At 40.2% G+C, this 24,115-nt stretch overlaps 2 protein-coding genes across 2 annotated transcripts; one reads left to right on the top strand and one right to left on the bottom strand.

Moving 5' to 3' along the window:
* Positions 1–623: 623 nt before the first annotated feature.
* LOC130696271 (uncharacterized) lies at positions 624–2,833 on the bottom strand. The gene is made up of 10 exons (XM_057519360.2): positions 2,663–2,833; positions 2,410–2,596; positions 2,237–2,343; positions 2,094–2,178; positions 1,854–2,029; positions 1,644–1,770; positions 1,407–1,581; positions 1,238–1,327; positions 958–1,109; positions 624–894 (listed from the first exon to the last, which is right to left on the bottom strand). Exons 1-10 carry the CDS (start codon positions 2,721–2,723, stop codon positions 696–698), a joined length of 1,359 nt encoding a protein of 452 aa, XP_057375343.1. The 5' UTR covers positions 2,724–2,833; the 3' UTR covers positions 624–695.
* Positions 2,834–3,473: 640 nt separating this feature from the next.
* Positions 3,474–18,124, top strand: LOC130696280 (mannose-P-dolichol utilization defect 1 protein-like). The gene is made up of 6 exons (XM_057519371.2): positions 3,474–3,661; positions 3,800–3,865; positions 3,935–4,067; positions 11,170–11,255; positions 11,480–11,649; positions 17,595–18,124. The coding sequence occupies exons 1-6, from the start codon at positions 3,577–3,579 to the stop codon at positions 17,856–17,858; spliced, it is 804 nt and encodes a 267-aa protein (XP_057375354.1). The 5' UTR covers positions 3,474–3,576; the 3' UTR covers positions 17,859–18,124.
* Positions 18,125–24,115: the final 5,991 nt, after the last annotated feature.

Here is a 24,115-nt window from a genome sequence, read left to right on the forward strand (position 1 = left end):
CACGCTTCTCTAACGAAGAGGGGCGAAAATGCCCGTCAGATGCAAGAGATTACAACTCCGGTGTGCCCTACATCAGATAACGTGCATTTGACTAGCCATAAGTTGCCCATTGAACCAACAACCTTTTGATGCGTGTTTTTCTTTTCCCGACTGGCAAGTATCAAACTTGGTCAGCGTTTCCGGACGAGTATCATACCCTCATCGTTTCGTGAGAAATATGAGTACAGTTCCGTTAGTTAAAGCCGGATATTGCGTAAACGAACTGATATTTTTAGGATATCGCGATTGGTACAACGTTCTACCCCACGCAAAAATTGCCAAATGAATTCGGTCACAAGATCTGGATCGATACTCGTAGTTTGATTATCGAGACGCTTTATTTGTTTAATACTAAGCGTAGGTCTGCTTTGCTTTGCATGGATAGCACATTTTTCATGAGTCCAAATTTCTTCTGTTTAAAACGTTCAACCGATCACGATGTTTTTATCATTCCTTTGAACGATTAAGCGACATTTTTAGTTTTGGTTTCGTGTTATCAACATTATCTGTGAACTCTTTCACCACTTCGTTCTCGAAACAAAACCATTTCGTTTGGATATTGTAAAAAAAAATTTTTAATCTGCTTATATTGTTGTAGAATCGCACGTTTTACGTGACATTCGTCAATCGTTACAAAGTATAACACCGGGAGTACTTTAGAAATCAATTTGGGAAATCAAGGCAAGTGGTGGAGGCGGTGGGGGGTTGTTCTCAACAGCTTGCCGAAGTAATTCTAAGATGACAGTTGATATGGTTTCGGCTAGGTCGTCTTTAATCGTTTGAATGATCAGCTCGGCGATAGCTTCGAATGCCCAATCAAAGGGAGCCAATCCATTGATTTCAATGTCGATTTCTCTGTAGCAATAGAACGTAATGCATTAAACAAACGATTTTTTCAGTACTTGACTGTTAACTAACCCAATATTGTAGATATTAAAATCATTGACTGTTACTGCTCCAGATAGAATGTCGATTTTGAAAGAGAAGAAGAAGTCCAGGCTGCGGATCAAAGCAAAGGCCTCAGCGTTGACACCTACTCCCCACACCTCGACTTGGACTTTATAACCGGCCTTCATAAAGTTCATCAGCGTTATCAGACTATTGCGATACAGGTAGGCATTAGACTGAACAATTCGTATTACCGCATTCTTTTCAGAGGCAACACAATGAAGAAAACAGGTGCGTTTAGTGTGTTTACCTGCATATTGGAATATCCAGCGCTTCCGTTGAACGTGATGTAACGTCCGCCATAATCCAGGGTGGCATCGGCGCTTCTGTGAATGCTGGACTACGGTCGTTTAAAAAAGAAAAGAAGATACTTTAAAAATTTTACACGGCTTACTGAGGTGATTAAAAAGGTGTTTTACCAGTCCTATTAGCCATCCATTGTAGAGCGCTGCGTGGCCTCCTGGGATTTCGGTGTAGGCATCAGGTAGGGTTTTTGGATCGACACCCGGTGTTTCGTAGAGCACCTGTCGCAACTCGGCCAACACTAGATCAAGGTAGGCATTAGCATTGCCGACTTCTTTGGTTTCAGGTATTCTAAAAATGGACAAGTGTCAAGAGGTCACATTGGCTCTAGGCTCCTAATCTTTTGATCTTACAGTGCCATATCGTATGCCTCGGAACCTTCACCTCCCATATTTGCCAAAGCTTGGTTGATTTGATCTTCAATCAGTTGACAGAAGGGTTCGTTGATGATGGCCCAAACAGCATCTACAACTTCTTTGGCTATTTCTAGATACAAGAGGTTTAAGGTGAAAATCGATTGACCTAATTATTCACTGACTCTGACTTTGTTTTTTTTTTTTTACCTAGTTCGTTGATGACAGTTTCAATTAGCGTTTCTAAAGAGCCACCGCCCAAGAGATTTTCAAAATTCACTTGGAGGGACTGGAAGGTAAAATCCAAATGCAAATCACGAATCTGCGGAGGGACTCCCATACTCAAACCAGCACCGCCTCCGAGGCTCACATCGAAGACGTGTACGCTAAATAAAAAGAGGACATTATCATAGCTGTTTGACGAATAGGATTGCAAGTTGTTTGTGATACAAGTAATTGCCAGCGCCGTAGAGTGGGAACAGATTCATCAATATTCCATCCATTGCGTAATGGCCGTCGATATTGAAGTTGGGTACTAGAATTTCAAAATTGATGTATTAGAAGTCGTATTAATTTGAAAATCTAATTTTTACAGCTTAATTGGAGCTCCATCGTCAGTCGCACCATGTTGGTGTTGACTGATTCGACAATGAATTCAGCCAAGTGGGTTACCCATGTGTTGTCCACCTGTAACAGTAAACTGGAAAGAGAATGTTCTCTATCAAAAACATTCAAATGACTTATTAACAGAAAATAAAGGATATACTCGGCATCTGCTGACGTGAAATTCACTAGTAGGTACTCGATAAAGAATGGATCTAATGGCGGTATATTTTCAGTGCCATTAAGCATCAACTGGCGAACGACCTCTAGCGCGTCTCGGATGATATCGTCTATAGGATTTCTAGCCTGGTGAAGCGCCTTTTCAAGCACGTCCTTTGGCTGCACTTTGCCTTCGGTATAATTAATTTCAATTATTTGAAATGGCTATGAATGAAAATTTCTGTTAACGAAATTACCTGCCAGAGTGGCACCAAAACCCACCGACGCTAAAAGAAAAAGTAGAATCGCACAACGCATCTTTCCACGTTTCCTGGTGCTTAGTGTCAGTTGTGGCGTTTATAAGTCTACTGCAAGTTCAACGTTTTATTCCGATAACTGCGCTTCACACGGTTGACGAAATTTTGTGTGGTTTCGTTCACCTCTTTTTTATCGTTTCAGGTAGTTTGTGTGCGCCGTCTGGTCTATCACTTATTGATTGAAGGCTGATATGACTCTTTGTGCAGCGACGTTTTTTTTTGTTGTTGCCGTACACCTTTATCATATTTTTGCAATCCATCTTGCTTACCTCTCGTACGACCCCAAATTCCATCGTAACTCAGTTACGGTATAGCTAGAAGATGCTTCATCATGAATAACAATCCTCTTTTTATTATGGCTTGACGTTTCATCGTACCAATAACGTAAATACCAGTGAAGCGAGGGCTTTCGCGGCGATAGCGATAACGGCAAAGGGCGTTAGGAGACGGGATGTTACAGGGATGTAGTTAGGGATTTCACCGCATAACACTGTTGGTGCTTCATGACGACTGATTCTATAATTTTCTGATGTTTATATCTTAAGCATGGTTGTTGCAATGTTTAAGCTAAACGGTCGACAGAAAAAAAAATTAAAAAGAAATGGAAATCACAATTTCATAGTTTTAAAAGACACTAGCCGAGGTATTTAAGAAATTTATCGTTTGCCTTCTTCTGGTATCCCTCTAGCGGTTCTTCGTGTTTTCACATGACGTAAAAGATGCTTCGGCAGCGGGCCGTCAACTATCAAACATGTTTACATATTCGATAATTCGGGTTGTGGCAATATTGTGGTAGGGGTTCCAGCTCATCACATTGACTTTTGTCGATATTTTCCCTCTTTCATTTTCGAAAAATGGAGTACCTCAAGCCAGTTATTTTGCAAGTTTTAAGTCCACAATGCTATGATGAGTTTTTCCTGAACTTCAACTTTTTCCATGGTAAAAACAGCTTTAAAATTTCAAATTATGTTTGTGTAAGGGTGAGATAAACGTGCCGGTTCATTGATTCAGTCAAAAAGAAACTCTTAAAATAATAAAATTTCGCACACGTGTAACAAATTGAATTTCTTTTTGCAGTGGAATGTTTGAAGGCTGCTCTGAGCAAAGGTCTTGGACTTGGAATCATTGCAGGATCAGTGCTAGGTATAAAACTTAATCGTTGTGTTTTTGTATGACTATTAGATAATTGAAAGGTCTATCTGGATTTCATAGTCAAGGTACCACAAATATTAAAACTCTTCAATGCAAAAAGTGGTGAGGGCATCAATTTGACAGCAATCTTCATGGAGTTGTTTGCTATTTCTGCCAACATGGCCTACAGCTTCAGGAATGAATTTCCTTTCAGGTAAGAGTTCTATTTGATTTACGTGTACATCTGAATTGAAATCCAGTGGTAATTGATAACACAAGTAGCAGTTGTGTGTAGGATCAAAATCATTATGAAGTAGGAACCGATGTAGGATAGGGAGGGTGTATATGTATTTTTTTATTGGTAACTCGCTGAAGGGCTTTATCTAGTTTCTCAGCTATCTGTTTCTGCAATATTTTCCCACAACTTTTGAATTTTTTAATGACGTCACAAAAGCTAGGTTGGGTCTAACAGTTTGCATTTGGCCGATAGATGGCGTCGTGGTGACCGTTTTTTGGCATATATTTTAAATCAGATGTCTTTATGGCATATACGTAAAAAAAAATTTGATGATAAGAACCTTGTGTGTTGATACTGGTTCTTTCTTTAACGGTCGGCGATATCGCCCTGCCTCCCCATCTCGATTCGTTTCCTTTCTCTCTCTTTTCGTATAAAAACGATCGTGACACGGCCGTATCTTGGCGGTTTCATTTTTTTTCCCCCTTGTTTATTCCTTCACTCCCTTCATTGTGGTGCCCTTCTTATTTCTAGCATCACCTGGAGCTGCTGGTTATGATATCCGCCGGCAAAAGGATTTTTTTTTTTTTTCTATTTTGTTACCGTAGACCGTCAAGCCCCAATTAATGTTGCCTTCCCGGGGGTAACGTTTATCCCTACATGGGGCTCTAAAACATGTTGGCTGATGCTACAAACATCTCCCACCGCCATTTTTCGACTTGAAATCTGTAATGCAGCTAACGAACACACGCTCTCCGTTTCACGCAAATGTCTTAACTATTTTTCTCTCTGACGTCTCTCGGTCCACTCCCCTTCCTGTGTTAAATGTTTTGATATCGTTCACGTTTTTTTCCCTCCTCACGCACCGCAAGACTCGTCCAGATGTTGGCCAAGGTAAAATGATTTTTAAAAAAGGCCAGACTTATTTGTTTAACAAAAAAAAATGGCAGCGGTCGTGAATCACTAAACGTCATTTTTCTCTTTGGCACAACGAACAACAACCGTCTGCAGGCGTGATTAAATGTGTTTTCCCGATGATACGATTAAAGAACAAACTGGTCAGCGTGAAACGTAATGTTTTGGGAGGAGATAGAGAGAAATCTTCTAGTTTCCCTTTTTTTAAATAATTTGATTTAAAAACAAAAACAAAAAACAAAATCGGTTCTTTTTTTAATGAAAAGAGTTGCTTAGATTGTGTTGGGAAAAGTGAAAATGAGATCATCAACAGCTTCTATCTGGTGCGAACGGAACACGGTCAGACAGATAGTGGGGGGAAATAAAAATTAAATAATTTACTTGCCGCTTTATATTTTTTCTTCTTTCTTCTCCTGGTGAAAGAGATCAGAATCTCAGCTGGTGGCCAGCTCCCAATGTATAACAGTAGCACCATTTATTATTATAAATTTTAGACGTGTTATGTATAGCTACTGCTATACTTGGCTTCTTTTCTTCTCTTGGCTGCTTCCATTCTCCCTCCTCGGCGCGTTAACTTCTGGCCCAGCAGCCCCGACAACTTCACAGTTTAAACCCCCCCCCCCCCCCAAAAAAAAAAAAAAAGAAACTTCTTTTTTTTTTTTTCAGGTTAAAGTAAAGAGAGAAAGAATGACTAATTATTAAAAAAGAAAACATCATTTACAAGAAGAGATTGCGGGGCTGATGGCGCGCTGGACCGGAGAGAGAACCGTGGGGATGGAGAGCCTTGGACCGTTCTCTTTTATTTTTTTTCGTCTTGACTGAATTAACCGTAAAAGAAAAAAAATAAGATAAGAGAGCAATAGAATGAGAGTAGGAAAAAAAAAAAGACGATGGCTCCCCGTGTTCCGCGCCGCGGCACTGAGTGAGAGTGAGTCCACTGGCCGACGATGACGGACCCGTTCGATGGGCTTGCTCTGAATTGCCAGTCACTCCGGCTGATTTAATTCCGTCCTCCGGGCCGTGGCATTCCACGTCACTCAACTTCTCTCATTTTCTTTTTTCTTCCTTCTCTCTACAGGGTACCCCCCCCCCCCCTTCTATCTCCCCCTCGTTCCATCGTCAAGGAAAACATAGTACAAAAGCTCTCTTTATTCTCTCTCTCTCTCTCTCTCTCTCTACGTAGTTCCATCTCAATTCATCCCATTTTCGAGGAGCTGCTTTTTTTTTCCCCTCTTTACTTCTCTCTGCTAAGGTTTTCTTCTTTCTTTATTCCGTCGCGTAATGCTAGTAGCCGGAGGAAGAAGAAGGTTTTTGGATGAAGAGTGAAAAACAAGACGATGATGATAGAAACAGGGAATGAGAACAGTATATATATCTATCGCCTTTTGTACCAACGTATAATTCCTCTTGGGTTTGGATTTTTCTTTTTCAAATGTTTAAACTGTTATTCGATATGGCTTTGCTGATGAAATCGCAGCTTCCGTTGAGGTACTGGAAACCACCGATTTAAAAATATGTTGGATACTCTTCGGAATGGTAATCCGATGCGGGGCTTCCGATTTCATCTTTGAAGTGGTTTGGGGAAACGCCTTGAAATTCATTGGAGCATTTTAAGTAATCGGAGGTCAACGGATATGCTACGTTTCATTTGCATGTCTTTCGTAAAAAGAATAAAATATCATTTTGGCTTGAGCGATTAATGAGTTGGCACCTCTTCAGTGGCTCCGTTCTGCCACGCCCTAACAAACACGAGGGCTGCGTATGGAAGAAGATATTTCAACCTTGTTCCAGGTGACCGCGTGATGCAGCGGATCCGCGTGTCGCGACTTGTTTGTCACAGAAGGGGGGAGACACAGCCAAGATGGGCAAAAACCTTCATTCACGATCGTTTCCTCCCCCTTTTTTTTTCTATCATCTCCTCCCATCCGCAAAAAAACAAAAAACGGATCTTGTCTTTTTCCGTTTCTTCATTTTTCTCTTTTATCTTTAACATGAACAAAAAAAAAAAAAATTGGGAGTTCAGGTGTTGCCGAGGCCAGGTGATATAGTCAAAGACACAGACACACACACATACACATAGGGAAGGATAAGACAGTCCACACGGGGGGGGGCTCCTCCTCCATTCCGACAAACCTCCTGCTGCGTGCAACCCTCCCTTTCCTTTCCCTCCGGCCGCCACTAATGACCAGCTGATGATGAAGGAGAAGAGACACGGCAGCAACAAGCTCCGCTCTTTATCCATCACCTGCCATCTTCTTCTTCTTTTCCCCTCCGAAAAAATAATAGAACATTTCAAAATAAAATGGAAAAAAAATTATTAAATTTTTCTTTAAAAGCAAGAACTTTTGCACGTCATATCGCAGACCCAACCATCCCCCCCCTCCCCCCCCCCCCCAATCTTCTAAAATCCTCTCAACTCTCGTCATCGCAAAGTTTTGCAACGCAAAGGGGAAAAACTGAAGGCTTCCCTTTTAAAAAAATAAAAGCGTCCCGCTGTTTGTGCCCGGCTAGCAATTAGCGGGTTCTGATACACCACCAGCCGCCCATTTACCGAAGCTACTTAAGACTTTTTACTTAACATCTCACATGTCTTCTTTCTTACATCCCGCAGCAAAAAACTTGATGGCAGTTGCGCTACACGTACAGCGTTCAATTTACCTGTCTTTTTTTTTTTTTTTCCTCTTTAGACCATTTTGATTCAACTAACTGCTTTTGCTACTTTATGCTTCTGACATTTCTTTTCATTTCCGGAGGGGGTGTTCTCTTATGGCTCCCGAAAAAAGAAAAAAAAAAAAAAAAAAAGCTCCCGGTTGCAACGATATTTTGCGCTTAGGAAGCAAAACGATATAGAGAGAGACGCTTGTGTATGTTGTGTGCGGGTCGAAATCATTGCCTACCCGCTGCGTTAAAGGTTGTCGGGTTTTTCTTTTTTTTTTTTTTCGTTGATTACGTCGGCGGACGAGAGCAACTGTTGGCACGGACAGAATCAAAAAGTAGCAGCCGAAAAAAAAAACAAAAAACGATACGAAACTTTTTTGAGAGAGAAGAGGGGGGGGGGTCTATTAGGAAATGAAGCGCCTTTGTTTTGGGTACGTTGCCGACGCCGCTGTTGCTGGAAAAACACATCACAGGGCCTCTTCGGTCCAAGGTGAGAAATGAAACGACGGGGTGTCTCTTTTTCTTGTTTCTACCGTGTGCTTATTACGATCCAAAATGGAAGAGGGCAGAGATACGGACGTTATTTTGAGGCTGCTACTCTATTTTCTTAGTTGCGCGGTAGCCGCTTTTATAGAGATTAAGTGTCGGTCGAAAACGTAGCAGATTGAGTTGGATTATTATTTTTTTTTTGAAAAAAAAAAATCACAATTGCCGCTTTTCACCTTTTGTGGCTGTTGTTTTTGGCTAATGATGCCTTACCAGATACGAACAATGTCTTCTTCTTTTTTTTTTTTAGCCTTTAAGGAAGAGAGAGAGAGAAATGTGTAATGCATAAGAGTAACATGTTTCAGTCGACTTGGCTTTGATATTTTTTTTTACGGCCAAGGTGGGGGGAAGTTGCGGCCAGACCACCGCAGCCGATGGCGCATACACCGACAACATAGAGCCATAATCCACGCAGGAGGTCTCTAAAAAAAAAAAAAAAAAAAATAGTCGGTCGTGTTGTTGTGTATAGATGTAATGGCCATCGTTTCAAACTTTTCTTCTTTCTTTAAAAATATTTATGTTTGTTGTATGTATTTCCCTATTTTTTAAATTCCCTCAGTTCTTTTGCGTGTACACGTCTGGAACGTTTTGATGTTTTCGTATGGCTCTATGGATTATATATATTTTTTTTTTTTAAATCTTAAGTGTCATCGTACGTCCCGGATTCATGACTTGAATGTTAGCACCGCATCCGGTCGATCTCGATCGTTAAAAAAAAGGAGGTGAAATATGGGAATTGGATATGACCATTGAGGGATCGTGTTAAACATATTTACATTAGATCTATTGCAAGTTTAGATAGCGGATATCCTTGTCGATCAAAATTTTTAGGATAAAAAAAAAATGCGATTTAAAATTTTTGAATTGCTGGAGATGCGTTTTTTTTTTTTCGTAGTCGCTTCCCTTTCGTCGGATCAGGAAAAAAAAAACTCGTGTCCGTCATTTGAACTGGAAAACGGTCCTTTCCTAACATGTCAGATAGTATAACCGGAAGTGTGTGTGTGGATTCCTCCCTCTGTCTCTCGCTCTTCATTGTCCGTTGGCCAAAGAGAGAAATAAAAAAAAAAAAAAAAGAGGGTCGCCTTTCCTCTTTTGTTGTGTTCCAGCGCACTGCTGGATTGTTTAGTTGTAAAAAGAGAGTTCTCTCTGCGTGATGGGCATATACGAAACGGAAGGGAAACGCTTTTGTTGTACACACACAAAAAAAAAGAACCGATTTTTTTTTTGTTGTCCTTTCTTGTTCGTTTGTTTTCGGTCGAATTTCAAATGTTAAAGAAAAATTCCTGTCTTTGAATATCACTCACGCCAACGCAAGCTTCCGAATCAAACTATTTTAATGGCGATCTTCCTCTTCTCTTTACCTGCAAGAATTTTCATAAAAAATTTATCGTGATTTTCCTTTTTTAAATAAAAAAAGGCCGAGAAAGTTTGTTCGGGATTTTTCGTGAATGTCGTTGAACTGATTTTTCGAACGGTAAAAAAAAAAAAAAAATGTTGGTCTCTCCCAAACGTGAATAGAAAGCGGGACGGTTCAAAACCCGAACAACAGCTGATTCGGTACCGTGGCGCCGTTCGGTCCTCTCGAAATAAAATGCAAACAATTGGCCGATTCCTTCGTCGTTTAAAACAAAAAACTAAATCGCGTTCAGAACACCGTGAAAAAAAAAAAATAATGTTGAATGTCTTCGATGGCGTTGAAACAGAAACTTAACAGTGACATGATTACAGTATTACTTAACACACAAACAAAAAGGTGCGTGTTCCCAACAGTTTGATACACGCCAACTCGTAGGCCATCCCTTTCACCGCACACACACCGAATTCACGAGCTTTACATTTTATTGATGTGTGTCTCTCTCGCTCTCTGTGTTGGGTCTTTAAAAAGAAAAAAAAAAACGGGCAACTGGGCACGAAAAAAAAAATGACGTTTTTACGACCGATTAAATTCGGTTCGCGGCGCGTGTTGTGTGACGTATGTCCGTGTTTCGAAGCTAAAAAATAATAAGTGTCGATGATGGGGGGAGGAGGTGAAAAGACATGGGTATTTTTCTTTTCAGTTGTTGTTTAAACATTTTCCGTGTTTTGTTATTATATTCTCTTTTTTTTTTCTTTATTACTCTTCCTTTTTTTTTTTTTAAAAAAACTTGTACACGTATTTAATCATCATAGAGAGAAGGGACCCTCTCTCTCTTTTTTTTCGGGTTATTAAAAAAAAGAAAAAGGGGAACAAGAAATATATGTTATAGTAGCGGCTACTGTACCATATTTTTTTTTTTGTTTTGTGTTTGACCACCCTCTGACAATGGTGTAATTTTTCGTGTTTTCTTTCTTTCCGCTGTCTCTTCTCGGACGCCAGAAAAAAAATAGTTAAAAGGATAAGATGTAGAGGGGAAATACATAACCTGGTGATGTTGGTCATGTCTCGGCAAAAAGGTTTTCTTTTCTTTGGGGGGGGGGGGGGGGAGGAAAAAAAATAAAGGAGGACCCTGGGTTCTTTACAAGACATCACGCCAAGTTTGATAATAACAAGTTGTGAAACTCGTGATAGATGTTGTCGTATTATTTTCCCCGTCTCCCTCTTATTTTTGGGTGTCCACCGTTTTTATTTATTTATTTTTTTTTTTTTTTGAAATTATTACTGGCCGTACGTTAGGTCGTGTACAAACAGCTATAAAGAAAGCGCGTTTTGTTTTATTCGATAAAAACATAATACCCCTCCCCCCCCCGTGCGTTTTGTTCGTTATTTCAAATTTTTCGCGGGTTGCGTAATCATTTTTTTTTCGTTTCCGAGTTTTTGGCGTGTCGTCAATTGCGCTCTGCGTTTAGAAATTGTAATTCGATGTGAAACATCCTTTACAATTATATAGTGACAGCCCTTTCTTTCGTTTTTTTTTGTTTTGCCTCTCGCTTCAATTCCTAAATTGGATGATCCTTCAATTATCTTATTATTATTTTTTTACAGTGCATGGGGCGAAGGTTTCTTCTTGGCCGTCCAGACAGCCATCGTTGCCGCACTCGTCTTACTTTACGGTTCCGGTCCCAGCAAAGGTAAAACTTAACAATTTTCGTGTTATTAACCTTTTTGTTTGTTTTTTTTGTTTGGTTTGTTTGTTGAACTTTAACGTGATGATGGCGGTTGTTTCAACACAATCAAAGCGTAACGTTCATCAGTTTGAATTATTATTTTGACACGTAAAGTACGCAACATATTCTGGGCTACTGTTATACGACATTTCCTGATGCCATTTCAACATTTTTATTTTTTGTTAAAGGTAAAAACGCTGGCAAATCCGCAGCCGGCCGTGGCGGCAGTGCCGTGTCGGCCGTTTCCTTCCTCGCTTGCTTCTCGGCCGGCCTGGCCCTTTTACTCAGCCCACTAGCACCGATGCAGCTGCTGTGGCTCTTCCAAGCGTCCATCGTGCCCATCATCGTCGTCTCGAAGGTGAGCGCAAACGATTTCCTTTCTCTACATCGCCTTCAAATTTTCATTGGCTTTTTCACGTTTTTTTTTTTGAACGAAAGAAACATGTCGTAGATTAGCATCGCAATCTACTAACTACCAAAACATTTTTAAAACTGCCTTCTTCCTTTTTCTTTCTTTTTCCTTCACATTTCTTTGTATTGTCTCTTGTTTGGCGGATGAAGCGGGGGGGGGGGGAGGACAAAAAAAAAAAAACGAGCCGATTTTCATTTGCATTTTGGACCTTTTTTGGTGTTGAACGACGAAAAGGAAGAGAGGGGCGGGATGTTAGCCCCCCAACGTTCGTCACTCACGCGATACATCGCAACACACGCGCCTAACGGTCTCTAACACACACGCAGGAAAAACTGCCTTTCCGTGACTTATCCGCTCCATTTTTAATGTCCGTCCATTGCGTCCGTCCGAGCCACACTCCCCCATTTAAATGCATATGCAATTCCATATGAAACGCACAGGGAGCAAGTGAAACGAGTCCACTCTTTTTCTTTTTTGGCTCATGAAAGTTAAATGAAACGTCCTCCCCTCATTCGGTCAGTCTGCCAGAATTTTCTTTTGAAGGGCTCCTAGACTCGGTAAGTGTCCGTAACTCGAGTCCCGTCGCCTATTGTCGTGATGAGATGCAAAAGAGCCACATCGTTTTTTTTTTTTACAAGCATCTTCGGCAGGGAAGTCATATCGATGTTGGCAAGCGGGAGGTAAGAAGAGAAGCTCTTTAGGAGTCCGCTGTGTTTCACTAGTGGGTGGTCCCCGTGACTCTTCTCGTTGTACACGCGCCTCTTTTCTTTTTTGTGTGTGTGACTGCCATTCTTTTGCCTTTTTTTTTTTTTTTTTTTTGCATACGGCACTTATGGAAGAGGAGGGAACGAAAGGTAATGGGTTCATCCGAAGTCAACTAGAAACATAAGACAGTCAAAGAGAACGGGGGGAGGATTTGATTCTTTTTGCGAGGGTAACGGATTCCTATGATGATGGATGTGACTGGAAGCATCTATGGAATAAAAAAAAAAGGGGGGGGGGGTGAAACGAAAGGGGTTGTTATGGCTAACTGGTGGCCATCCGTCAACGTAGGGTGTGTGTGTATGTGTGTGTAGAAAAGGATGGACCTGACACACCTTATTGATTTTACCTTGTTTGTAACCGTCTCTGCGTGTATTTAACTGTCGAATCAATCATTTATTTCGAACAGTTTGGATTTATTTATTTTCGAAAAAAAGGGTGAAATGCAATTTAATTCTAATTAGAGATATGATTTAAATATTGGATCCTTTGGTTTAAAAAAAAAAAATTCGAAATGAATTTTTTTGGAAGAAAAAGGTTTTACGTTGCGATCGTGGCTCGACGGAATGCGGAATGGGCGGCTTTTGTTTTGTGGGATCTCGTTAACATTTCGGCGCCTCGTAGACGGTGGTATATTACCATACGCGTTAACGCAACCACACAATACAAGTTCATTTGGCCCTTCTTCTTTAGTTCATCCATAGATTAAACGCGTCCGCCATTTATCCCCCAACCACTCGCGACACGAAGAAGATGCCGAACATCAATTTCTTTTGATTCTCGCTGATTGATCCTTTGCTCGCGTTCCCGCTCTGTCTCTCAAGAATTTCGTTAGAAAAATGTCGATCAAAGATAAAAGAAAAATCTTTTAATCTCGTCGAACTTCGGGTTAGAAATCCTCTCTGTTTTTTTTGTTTTTTTTTAAAGAGTCCGCGTGATCGAGTGGGTAGGTTAAGAGTGTCTTGTGCGGAACAAGCGAATAGAGCGCGTGATTTTAGGGTACGTCTGATTCGTGATGTTTTTATCCCTCCCCTGGCTCTCGAAAAGATTCGTGATCGAAACGGCAACTGTCTATCCCGGTTGGGGTCCCTGGGTGTGATGAAAATGGGGTTATCCCACAAATGTTCAGTTACACTCCGCTATCGTTTTCTACTTTAATAGCCCTATTGGAATATTCAAGTAGATATCTGTGAAACATGTAAGCGTGTAGGAGGAGTAGGTGTAGGCCAAGGGTTTTTCTTTAATAATAAAACGTCCACTCTTTTTGTGAGGGGGGGGGACTGTAGCCGCAATCAGGGCACTCCCACGCTATTGAATACGTACTGTGTACATAGGAATATATACCTTTATTTTTTACACATGTCGGTGGGATGTTGAGCATTATGCAAATAATCTCCACCCTCCTCTTGGCAGCAGCAGCCTGTCATTAGAACTGGAGGATTTCGGGCCGCTTCTTAATTTGTTTTAAAGCGTTTCCAATTTTTTTTTTTTTTTTTAAGAGAAGCGATCACTCTATCGATTAACTTAATTGTCCCATGCCCATTTTTTCTCTTACCTGTCTCTGAGACGCAGTAGGAGGAGAAAGGGAAAGCGACGAATTGGTTAATTAGTCCGGCTAGTTACCATTCCCTCATTTAACTTGTTTAATTTAAAAAGAAAAACCAATGACAGCTTGCAAAGGGTCCTATTTTTTTTTTACCACACAACGTGGTGGTTGAAGGGTGTTTTGTGTGCTAGTCGGACATGAATCTCTACACACACCAGACCTTAGTCGGAAGGTTCCTCCTTTTTTTTTTTTTTATTCTGTCGCCATCACACACACGGCCAAACGGGCCGGCGCCTCCTTCATTTCGGGCTGGCGGCTTTTAGCGATCGGGGCAAGAGAGTCTATGCATAATCACAGTGGTGAACCCCTCCCAAATCTTGTTCGTTCCAGCACCGACTTCTAATATGTTGGGGCATGTAGCGCTGCGTGCGCGGACCGACAAAAGATTTTTCTGGCCAGCGCGCGCGCGCGCGCGCGCACCTTCTTGTCCGTCATCGAGCACGACGGCATAATTAAAAAATATCATCAACCAATCAACTGTGTGTGTGTGTGTTTTTTTTTTTATTTTGTTTATTCTACCCGTACATCAACCAATACTCTTCGGCCGAATAATTTTGTTGTGTTGTTTTTTTCTTGTTTCGTTTGAATGGACGTCAAGTCGATTGTTGATTGGCTTTTTACACATTCCCAGGGAAAAATTATGCCGCTGACCCCGGACGATGTTAACCGTCCATCATCTCGTTGTGTGGTTTTTTTTCTTTTTGTCGACTAATTTGCATACCACGCGATGAAGGTGTCTGCTTGTTACGCACGTAGCGAAAGAATTCGCTTCCCCTCTCTGTCTGTGGGTGTTCTCTATTTAAGCAATGAACCACACGAGAAACCGATCGAATTGGGTGAATGTTTGTTGTGTGGCGCGTATCCATTTCAATCAGTTTCCATAGCCCCGCGCTGACTTGTTAGCGGAGGGAGAAAGGCAATGATTGAATGACGATTGTTAGCATATAAGTAACTCACATTCTCCCCCCTTTTTTTTTTGATTTTATTTTGTTTGACTTTGTTGTTGTTGTTGCCGCGGTTCCCTTTTATTTTGTTGTTAAGACCACGGCTGAAAAAGAATTGGCAATGGGGGTCGGGCCTTGTTAACCTCAAGGCGGTTAGAGATCATCACCGTATTAAATCTATTTTTTTTTTTTCCTTTTTCCCCTATTCATTCCGAAGATTTTTCGCCTTACATATTGAGCGTGTGTTGTTGTACGTGGGTGGTGATTCTGCAGACAGAGCCCCAGTCTCATTACGATCTTCATTAGAGATATAAACACTACCCCGAAACCTACTCCCCCCCCCCTATGGGGTCGTCTGTTGTGTTTCGGCTCCCCCCAAAACTTTTTTTTTTTGGCCGAGTTTTCTTTTTTTTTTTTTCTTGGCATTTTTTTTTTTTTTGCGCTTGTAGTTTTGCGCCTAATATCTACCGTGTCTATTGTTACGTTGTCGGGAGAACGGATCATCATCTTTCTCTTCTATGCGCCCAAGTTCCAACTCGCTTTTGTACCTCCCCCGCGGACCCCCGTCGGCTTCACAATTGCTTCACTTCTGTTATAGATGTGTGTACATCATTGAACGGCCCGTCGAGCATACGGTGCGAACGTAACAAAAGAAGACAAGTAATAGAGAGAGAGAGCGCGCAAAAGTTAGCCAAACTTTTCGATGAGTAGGAAAATCATCAAAACACGTTATCCCCCTAAAGGCGAACGCAGGATTCAAGTTTCGCGTTATGGGATGTTGTTTTTTTAGTTCCTTATGGCATGGGGGTTGAAAAGAACACACACAAAAAAAATGGCTTCATTCCAGAGGCTGGAATGAATTTTCGCTTATAATTGGCGGTTATCAAATACGGGTTCGTTGAAATTAGGAAAAGGCAACAGTTCGTCATTCATTTCCATTCGAAATAAATTTTCAAAAAAAAATTTTTTGGTGAGAGGTCCGGAGTGGAAGAAAATATTTAAAAATCAAAAGAGGCGGATATTCTCTTCGGCCTCTCCAAAAAAAAAAGTTATATACTGTAAAATACGCGACGATCGGCGGCGGCGGCAGCGCATTCGCCGCGCGCGACTACCTGTTGATTATTCATGAATTTTTTTTTTTTTTTTTTTTTTTTTTGGGTGGTTGTGTGTATGCAGCGCCATTCGGTCGGCTTCGCTTTCGGCTTTAATTAGACAGCGAGAAACCAACACCAGAATCGATTTATCTTTTCTTCTTCTTCTTCGTCCCTTTTTTTTTTTTTTTTTTTTTTTTCGCTGTTCGATTTCTGAAGAGGCTTTGGGTAATATCAAGATTTTTTTTTGTGCGTGGCGCCTGTTTTAAAACGCGGCAAAGTTCCCAATCAGCTTCTCAATCTAGCGAAAAAAATAAACAAATAAATAAAGAACTCCGCATTTGGAAGGGATTTCCTTTTGTTGTGTCAACTTGTTTCCTCCCCCCCCCCCCCTCCCTGTCAATAATGTAACACTAAAATAATGTAGAATATATACATGTTGTTTCCCATCTTGGAAAAATGTCAAAAGTAGAAAACTGTTCCTGGTGTGGTATTTTACTTGCGTGGCAGCGTTTCATTTTGACCCCCTCACCGTGGCTGGAATGTCCCTTTTTTTTTTTCCCCCTTTCAAAATCTTTGGCCAGCATCTTAACTGCTTCGACGCATCTATGCGCAATCATAATTTTTTTTTAGTGGCAACAGACACACACATAGGTAAATATGGACCGAAATGCTAGGGGTTGACATTCCTCTCTTTTCGACTTAATAATGAATTCTCTCTTTATATTAAACTGCTGTATTTATATATATATATATATTTTTTGAAATCTCATTGGAAAAAAAAAAAATATATTCCAATGTGTTTTGTTGAGAGAACAACACAATGACGGTCAAGTCTTGGCAGGTGAAAACGTGGCTCGCGACCTGGAGACACAAGATGTTTTTTCACGTCCAGGTGGAACAGGACTATGACTTGCACGAATCTATTAGTCGGTATTAACTTGTTGCCTTCGCGTGTGTGTCACCTTTTTTTTGGGCTGCTGCCTTTTCGTAACAGACACACCTGCGCCGGCTGTCTTATTTTTTTTTTTTTTTTGAGAAAGTTCAATTTGAAATAAGAAAAAAAGGGAAAATGTTTTCCCATTTCTTGCAGCTGAAAACGTCGCGACGATAAGACATCTTCCCCGTTTTTTTTTTTTTATCATCACTACATTATTCGGAAATGTATCAAAGATAAAAGAAAAAAAGAGCCGGTGATTCTCACCTGTCTAATGGGCCGCGACGTGGCGCCCACATTCGTTGAGTGAAAAATGAAATATATCGAATGAATGAGATGACGCTACATTGACTCTTGTGTGTGTTTGCGGAATAAAAACATCCGTCCATTCCGCACCGAAGAGAAGTGAACAAAAAAAAGGAGCAGACGAAATTGATTCTTTTCATTATTTTGAATGTTTTGAATGCAAACGTTATTTCACCACGGCGTGTAACACCATTTTCTTAATATTGCGTGTTTTATTTTGTTGTTTTTTTTGTTTTTTTTTGCAGCTGATTCAGGCGGTCGCCAACTACCGGCAAGGCAGTACGGGCCAGCTGTCGGCCCTGACCATCTTTATGTTGACGGGCGGCGCGGCAGCACGCATCTTTACCTCGATTCAAGAAACTGGCGATCCCATGATGATCCTCACGTACGTCGTCTCGACAACCGTCAACTTGATCATCGCCGGACAGGTCGTCTACTACTGGAACAGCGGCAAGAGCGGCAAGGCTTCTGGCAAGAAGAAGGCCGCCAAAGCTAAAAAGAACCAATAGAAAAATGATTTCATCATTTCGCCCAGCGCAGGACATAATAAGATACGTCATCATTTTTTTTTTTTAAATTATTTTTACTTATCACTTTGTGCATTCTCCCGTTCTCATTAGCCGTAAGGTAAAAATGCGTCATTCACTGCCGTTGGAAATTTCCAAAAAAAAAGTGCTGTTTGTTTATTTTGGATTTTTAAATCATTTCCAGGCGAGTGGATATGCGTGCAGGATTTATGGTTGTGAAAAACAAGACTTAAAAAAAAAAACGAACGTAATAAAAATGTTTGCCTGGGATGAAATTCGATTTTCAGTTTAAAACAAATCAGTGTCTAGTGTATAGGGACAAGTGTCAATAATCGTAAGTGTCAGTTGGTCCCAATCTAGTTATATAGGCCTACTACTAAGGACACATTTGCTGGACATATTGGCCTTGTTATAGAGAGTTTTATATCGTACGTCCCCACCTGCCACTCCCTCTCGATGTGAAAGTGACAATCAAAAGAAAAAAAGAAAAAAAAAATTCGATAAACACAAATAAGAGTGTGACGTCAAGGTACAACCCTCCATGACGGACATGGGGCGTTTGTACTACGCACACAACAAAGTGGGCTGTCTCTATAAATATACAGTTGCATCGTCGCATTGTCATCGAGTGGTCGCTTGATCGAATTCAAAAGAGGGGAGGACTTTTTTTTTTGACACCACTGACACACAAATGCGGGCCGAGTGTGTCTCCCTTCTTTGCAATGTCCAGAAAGATTTAGACTCGTTTGTAAGTAGAATTGGTAATCTCTTCTAGTGTCACCCGGTGTTTGTCTGAAGAGAGTGGGGGAGGGCGTGTTTCCAACAGTTTGACGTGTGTGGTGCAAACAAGAATCGAAAAAAAAAGAGAATAGAATCGGATCAAATCGAATACAATGTACACACGCAACATTGATTTTTAGATGATGTTGACTTTCGATTCATTTCATGAGATGCGGGTTCGTGTTAAACATGCGTAGATGTTTGAGGCTCGTCTAACTTCAATTCGCTGCCTTTCGAAATTCTTTGTCTATGGAATGCAAAGTTTTCATGATGATGGGTCTACGTTTCAATTTAGACTAGCGAGGTTTTGGGAAATTTTTTTTTTCCTTAAAAAAAAAAAATAATAAACACAACAATAAAAGACAAGGCCAGTTCTTTCCGAAATACCATAAACTGGATTTTAATTATAACGATCGGCTAGTATCAGGGCGGGCTAGTCAAAACGAATTCCATATAGCAAAACTCGGTTTCTAACTGTATTGGTTTTCTGTTATGCGGTAGGGGGGGGGGAATAGGATTTCAAAACAATGATGGCGACAGCGTCCAATTATGCAAAGTGTGAAAACTGTTTTCTCTCTCTCAAAAAAAAAAGGGAAATAGACCCTTTTTTTTTCGACCTGCAAAAGCGTTCGACGATAGGTGGTGTCTGTCGGTAGTGGCGAGTCGGCGCGGCAGCAGTGAAGGCGGTCACGCATCCCTCCAAAAAAAAAAAAAATGCCTATCTATATCATAATGTTTTTTTTTTTTTTCTAAACTAAGAGCCGACCCCATCTCCAATAACCAGTCCCCTCTTATCCGCATTTCTTCTCTTTTCTATCTGTGTGTGTGTGTGCATAACAACGTATACACACAAATTACTACCTTTGCTCGGCTTAACTCGTGGGTGGGTTCACAAATATATTATTTTTCCTTCCTTCTTCTTCTGTGGATTATAGGCATAACAAATACTGGTAAAACTCACGTTTTTCTCTATTCGGAACCGTAGCCTTCGATATATTTTTTAAAGGGATATTTATGCATGTATCCGGAGCTCCTCCAAGTCGGGGCATTTTAAAAATAAATGAAATAGTTTCCACATACCGAACACACACACACAAAAAAAATGATCATCGTTAACATGTAAGACCCCGTCAGTTCTATTTTCTTCTTTTTTTTTTCAACGTGTTCTTCTCTAATATTATTGGAAAGCATTTTTGTGTTGTCTTAAAGGGTAGGTGTATGGAGGGAGTTATATAGAAAGGAGGCGGAGGAGGACAACAAGTTCTTTTGTGGTTTCAAAAAGAAACAAACGTGTTGACCTCATGCACGTGCCGAAATCTATACGCTCCATTTTACACAACAAATGACCACGCCCCGAAATCATCATCTACGATCGTTTGCTTAATGATTACGACTAGACCTCAAGTGCCTGTGTATCTATGATGGTTAACAACAAACGAACGATGTTTTGAAAAAAACATTCCAACTATTTCCTTTCCCTTTTTTCAACGTAATTTATTTTTTTTTTTTAAAGAAAATAACCAAAAATGTGTTAATGAAATAATATTTAATTTAAATATTTTTGTGCAGTTCAGATGACGATTTTCAAGAAAAACTACGTTAAAAAATATTAAAATTTACTTTAACAGGCGGCGATGGATAAGAGCGGCTTGTTTTCGCTGTTTGATTTGATTGAATTTTACATTTTGCCTACTCCTCCTCTCGAAATAGAGGGCCCTACCTACCCGTGTAGACAATGTCTATTCTATTCTGTCTAGTGGTAAACTCTCATTGCAAGTAATTAGCCTCCCCCTTTTCGTCGAGGAAAAATCTTTCTTCAAATAAGGACAAGCGAAAATTGGAATACGCAGAAATAGACGAGCCCAGCAGTCGGCGAAAAACACACACAGAAGGTCGAGTTTTTGGACCCATTCCCTCCCACAGTCCGTTATTCACTTTTTTTTTTGGGGGGGGGGGGGGGGGTCAAAGCGTAAACGATAATTACTTTGCAAAGCCTTTTTCTTTCAGGCCACCAATTTCATTTTAAATGAAGGGAAACTCTTTTTCTTATTTGTTTAAGATAATCGCTGTAATTTGTTTGTTCTTGTAGTCACCACTTAAATTGTTAAATACAATTTTTTCTTTTTAAATTTTAATGTGCTTGATGTTTGGCTAAATGTATGTACACACTGATTGGGAGATAGTTTTGTGTATAAATAATGAAAATCATTGCACCGGAAGACAAGGAGGGGTATATATATATATGGATCCTATTTACCATGGCGTATTGCTGCTAGAAAGCCGTCATCAAATAAAATTTGGATGTGTCGTAGTTGGAAAAAAAAATTTTTGAAAAAAAGAAGGGCCCATTTTTGTGTTTTCCACAGCAACTCCCATCGTCATCCGTTCGTAGAGTGGCACAGCCACTATAAACGAGCACGTCAAGTCCGGAAGGGAGTTGTTTCGTGACGTGATTGTTTTTTATTTTTCAAGGGAAAAAAAAAAAAAGGTTTTTACCAACATCAAAAGTTTTCACTCTTGTCGGTGTAATACCAGAATTACGTCACACACAGATGCCATATCCACCTGTATGCATCTATAAAATAAGGACAGGATCTACAAAAAACAAAAATGTCTCCGCCCACGCCCTTCACGTGCATCAGTCGTGGAATCACCCCCCCCCCCTCTTTCAAAACATTACTTTATGCTTTTTCGAATTAGTTAGATTGAATTGAATGTTAACTATTAATTATAATTAAAAATATTTTAGAAAAATTAATTGAGTATCAATAATTTGAAATTTAATAATTAAATGTAAATGAAACTTTAGAAATTGTCAAAATGATGCAACGTTGCGGATGTCGACAATCAGAAATCATTACGCAGTCAATTGTTTCTTTTGTTGCTGGGGCCATTTTCGCAGATCAGTCGAACAAAGAAAGTCGGTGGCCAGACAATGGTGAAGGTCGTTGTCGAATCTCTTTTTGTGAATCACATTTTCTTTTTGGGGTGAAACTATTTACACTTGATTTGTGACAATCAAAACACAACGTGATCTTTGTGAACTGAATTTTCATTTCTCGTTATGAGAAAACGAGAAAACATTTTTTCCAGAGAATTCGACTTTCGTGTGTGTGACTCCAATGGCTGCCCTCTCTGCACGTGGTGATCGGTCGCCATGCCAACTAATCCTCTTTCGCGAATCGGTAAGTTTCTCCCTTTTTTCGAATGCATCCATTTGTTTTTTGTTTTGCTATAGCCTTGGTATTTTTTTCGCGATGTGGTGTTATATTTTTTGTTAGACAAATAAGAGTTGAGTGTAATCAAAGCAAAGGCATTTTTGGAGGGGTGAAAGAACGAGCTACCGACTTCCCTTTGACATTTTGTGTGTGTCATTTGAGGCCAAAATAAAGAGAGGCAGGACGAAGCATGGCGTGCTATTTGTACACACTCGTTGACGGCAAATATGGGAAAGAGGGAGGAAACGGTTGGGAAATGTCCGATTTCAATTAGAAATACAAATGCGAGGGCTAAGTTGTCGCATCCTGTCACGCAACTCCCGCAGTCTCATTGAATATTGTGTGGTAAACGAAACATCAAAATCCATTTTTTTTTTCTTCATTCCCCCCATTCGTTTTGAAGATTTTTTTTCTTTTAAAAAGCCAACCTGATTTCCCTTTTTTTTTGAGACGGAAAAGAGGGAGGTTATTACGTTGTCAAGTCTTGTTTCCCCCCCATTAATGGCGGTGAAAAGGGACATGTCAAATCTTCTAAATTTGTTTTTTCTTCAAAACAACTTGTGACAACTCAAACAAAATCTAGGTCGTCAATCTGAAATTTCGGTAGCTGGAAAATGTCAGTCAAACAATTAGCGTTTGAGAAGAGAGGGGGGGGGCTTGAAAACTATCGAGTTCAAAAGTAAGAGTCATTAAAATGTTACGTTCGGCTGATTTGCGAGGTTTATTCGAGAAATGCAGTGTCATTAGCGCATTGAAGGTTCGTGGTTTGCTACAAACTTTTTCCTCTTGAATTTTGACGTACGCTCAAGTGTGTTTTTTTTTTTTTGCCTCACCACGTATGCAAAACCATCTCTAATTAGCATGGGCGCACACGCTAACCTGTGTGCACGGGCTTTATACTTTGTAATATATATTTTTTTTTAATAGCGAGATGCAGCTGTTGCATAAGACGTTGGCTATTGTTGTATCCGCATCTTTTGTTAAAGAACTCGACGAAAAGTTTTCGTTACGCTACCGAACATCCAACCCAATTAAGGTTTTCATTTTCTTGCACATCAATTCAAAACACGAGATGTAGGGAGGGGGGGGGGCTTCGGGATTTTTCTTCTTTGATATTAACAACGTGTATTGATTCGTCGATGGTTGGAACTCGATGATTGTTGTTGCTTCTTATTTTTGTGAAAGCTTTTTCTTCCTGAAGGAAATTAAATTTGAAAGGAATTGACCTGAAAAAGCCTTGGAAAGAAAATAATAAAAGGAGGTTGGGGCGGGGGGTTGTATAATTAGTTCAACTCGGAAGGTGGTTTTCTTCTTCTTTTACCTGCTCAAATGACCAAAGAGTGTTGTGTTGCTCTTATTCTTTTAAAAGGGGAAGCCTCAATTTCATTTTTTTTTTTAAAGATGGACCCCCATTTGAAAGGTGTTTGTACCAACGACAAGTGATTCTCTTTTTTTTTTATTGTATTCCTATTCTTCTAGAAAGAATGAGAATTTTTTTTTTTTTCGAGTGTTGCTATCAATGTGAAACATGTTGCAACGGCGCGTGCTTTTGGTGTCTTTTAAATGGCTTCATTTCGATCCATTCGAAATGTCTGTTACACGAGTCTCTTGTCAACTGCTGATCGGAATCGGTTTAGTCTTCCCCTTTTTGTTTTGAATATATTTATATGTAACCTCTTGAGGTTTTCTGCTATCAAATGACGAGGCGTAGTGGGCAGAAAAATCTCAGATAAATGTCGTGTCTGTCGCCCCCTTTTTTTCCGAATTGGAGGCACACAAAGTACGCCATTTGAATGCGGGAGACTCTGAAAAAAAAAAAATGTTTTTTTTTGCCCCATCCGATTTTCTCTCCTTTTAATATTTCATGAAATATTCAACTTAAAAAAAAAAAAAATACATTTTATGCGTGGACATTTTGTCCACCTATAAATATGGGCAACCATTTCTTGTACTAAAGGAGAGAGAGAGAGAGAGAGAGATGTCGATATTACCTACACCCATATAGAATTATGTATTTGTCCCTGAATTGCTGTTGCAAGTGGCCGTGTATCCAGGGGACTGTGCACGCGTGACGTCGGTCGTGCTAAAGTCTCCATCTGCCTGGTTAAGATTTTTCTTTTACCCGAGCCAGGTGTATATATGTATCTCTACCATATTTTGTGTGTGTGTACCGTTTACGTAGTCCCCAAAAGTGTCTTCTCATTATACACCATCGGGTCGCATAAAAAAGACATCAAATTA

The sequence above is a fragment of the Daphnia carinata genome, chromosome 5, assembly GCF_022539665.2.
Source record: "Daphnia carinata strain CSIRO-1 chromosome 5, CSIRO_AGI_Dcar_HiC_V3, whole genome shotgun sequence".
Taxonomy (NCBI): Eukaryota; Metazoa; Arthropoda; class Branchiopoda; order Diplostraca; family Daphniidae; genus Daphnia; species Daphnia carinata.

What these genes read in the sequence shown, in the direction of transcription:
- LOC130696271 (XM_057519360.2), bottom strand. Translation starts at nt 2,723, where the DNA reads ATGCGTTGTGCGATTCTACTTTTTCTTTTAGCGTCGGTGGGTTTTGGT. An exon ending in TTTTGGTGCCACTCTGGCAG is followed by an intron (nt 2,597 to 2,662) that starts GTAATTTCGTTA and finishes ATTATACCGAAG; the next exon opens with GCAAAGTGCAGCCAAAGGAC. An exon ending in TTTAATATCTACAATATTGG is followed by an intron (nt 895 to 957) that starts GTTAGTTAACAG and finishes CTATTGCTACAG; the next exon opens with AGAAATCGACATTGAAATCA.
- LOC130696280 (XM_057519371.2), top strand. Translation starts at nt 3,577, where the DNA reads ATGGAGTACCTCAAGCCAGTTATTTTGCAAGTTTTAAGTCCACAATGC. An exon ending in GAACTTCAACTTTTTCCATG is followed by an intron (nt 3,662 to 3,799) that starts GTAAAAACAGCT and finishes TTCTTTTTGCAG; the next exon opens with TGGAATGTTTGAAGGCTGCT. An exon ending in CGGTTCCGGTCCCAGCAAAG is followed by an intron (nt 11,256 to 11,479) that starts GTAAAACTTAAC and finishes TTTTTGTTAAAG; the next exon opens with GTAAAAACGCTGGCAAATCC.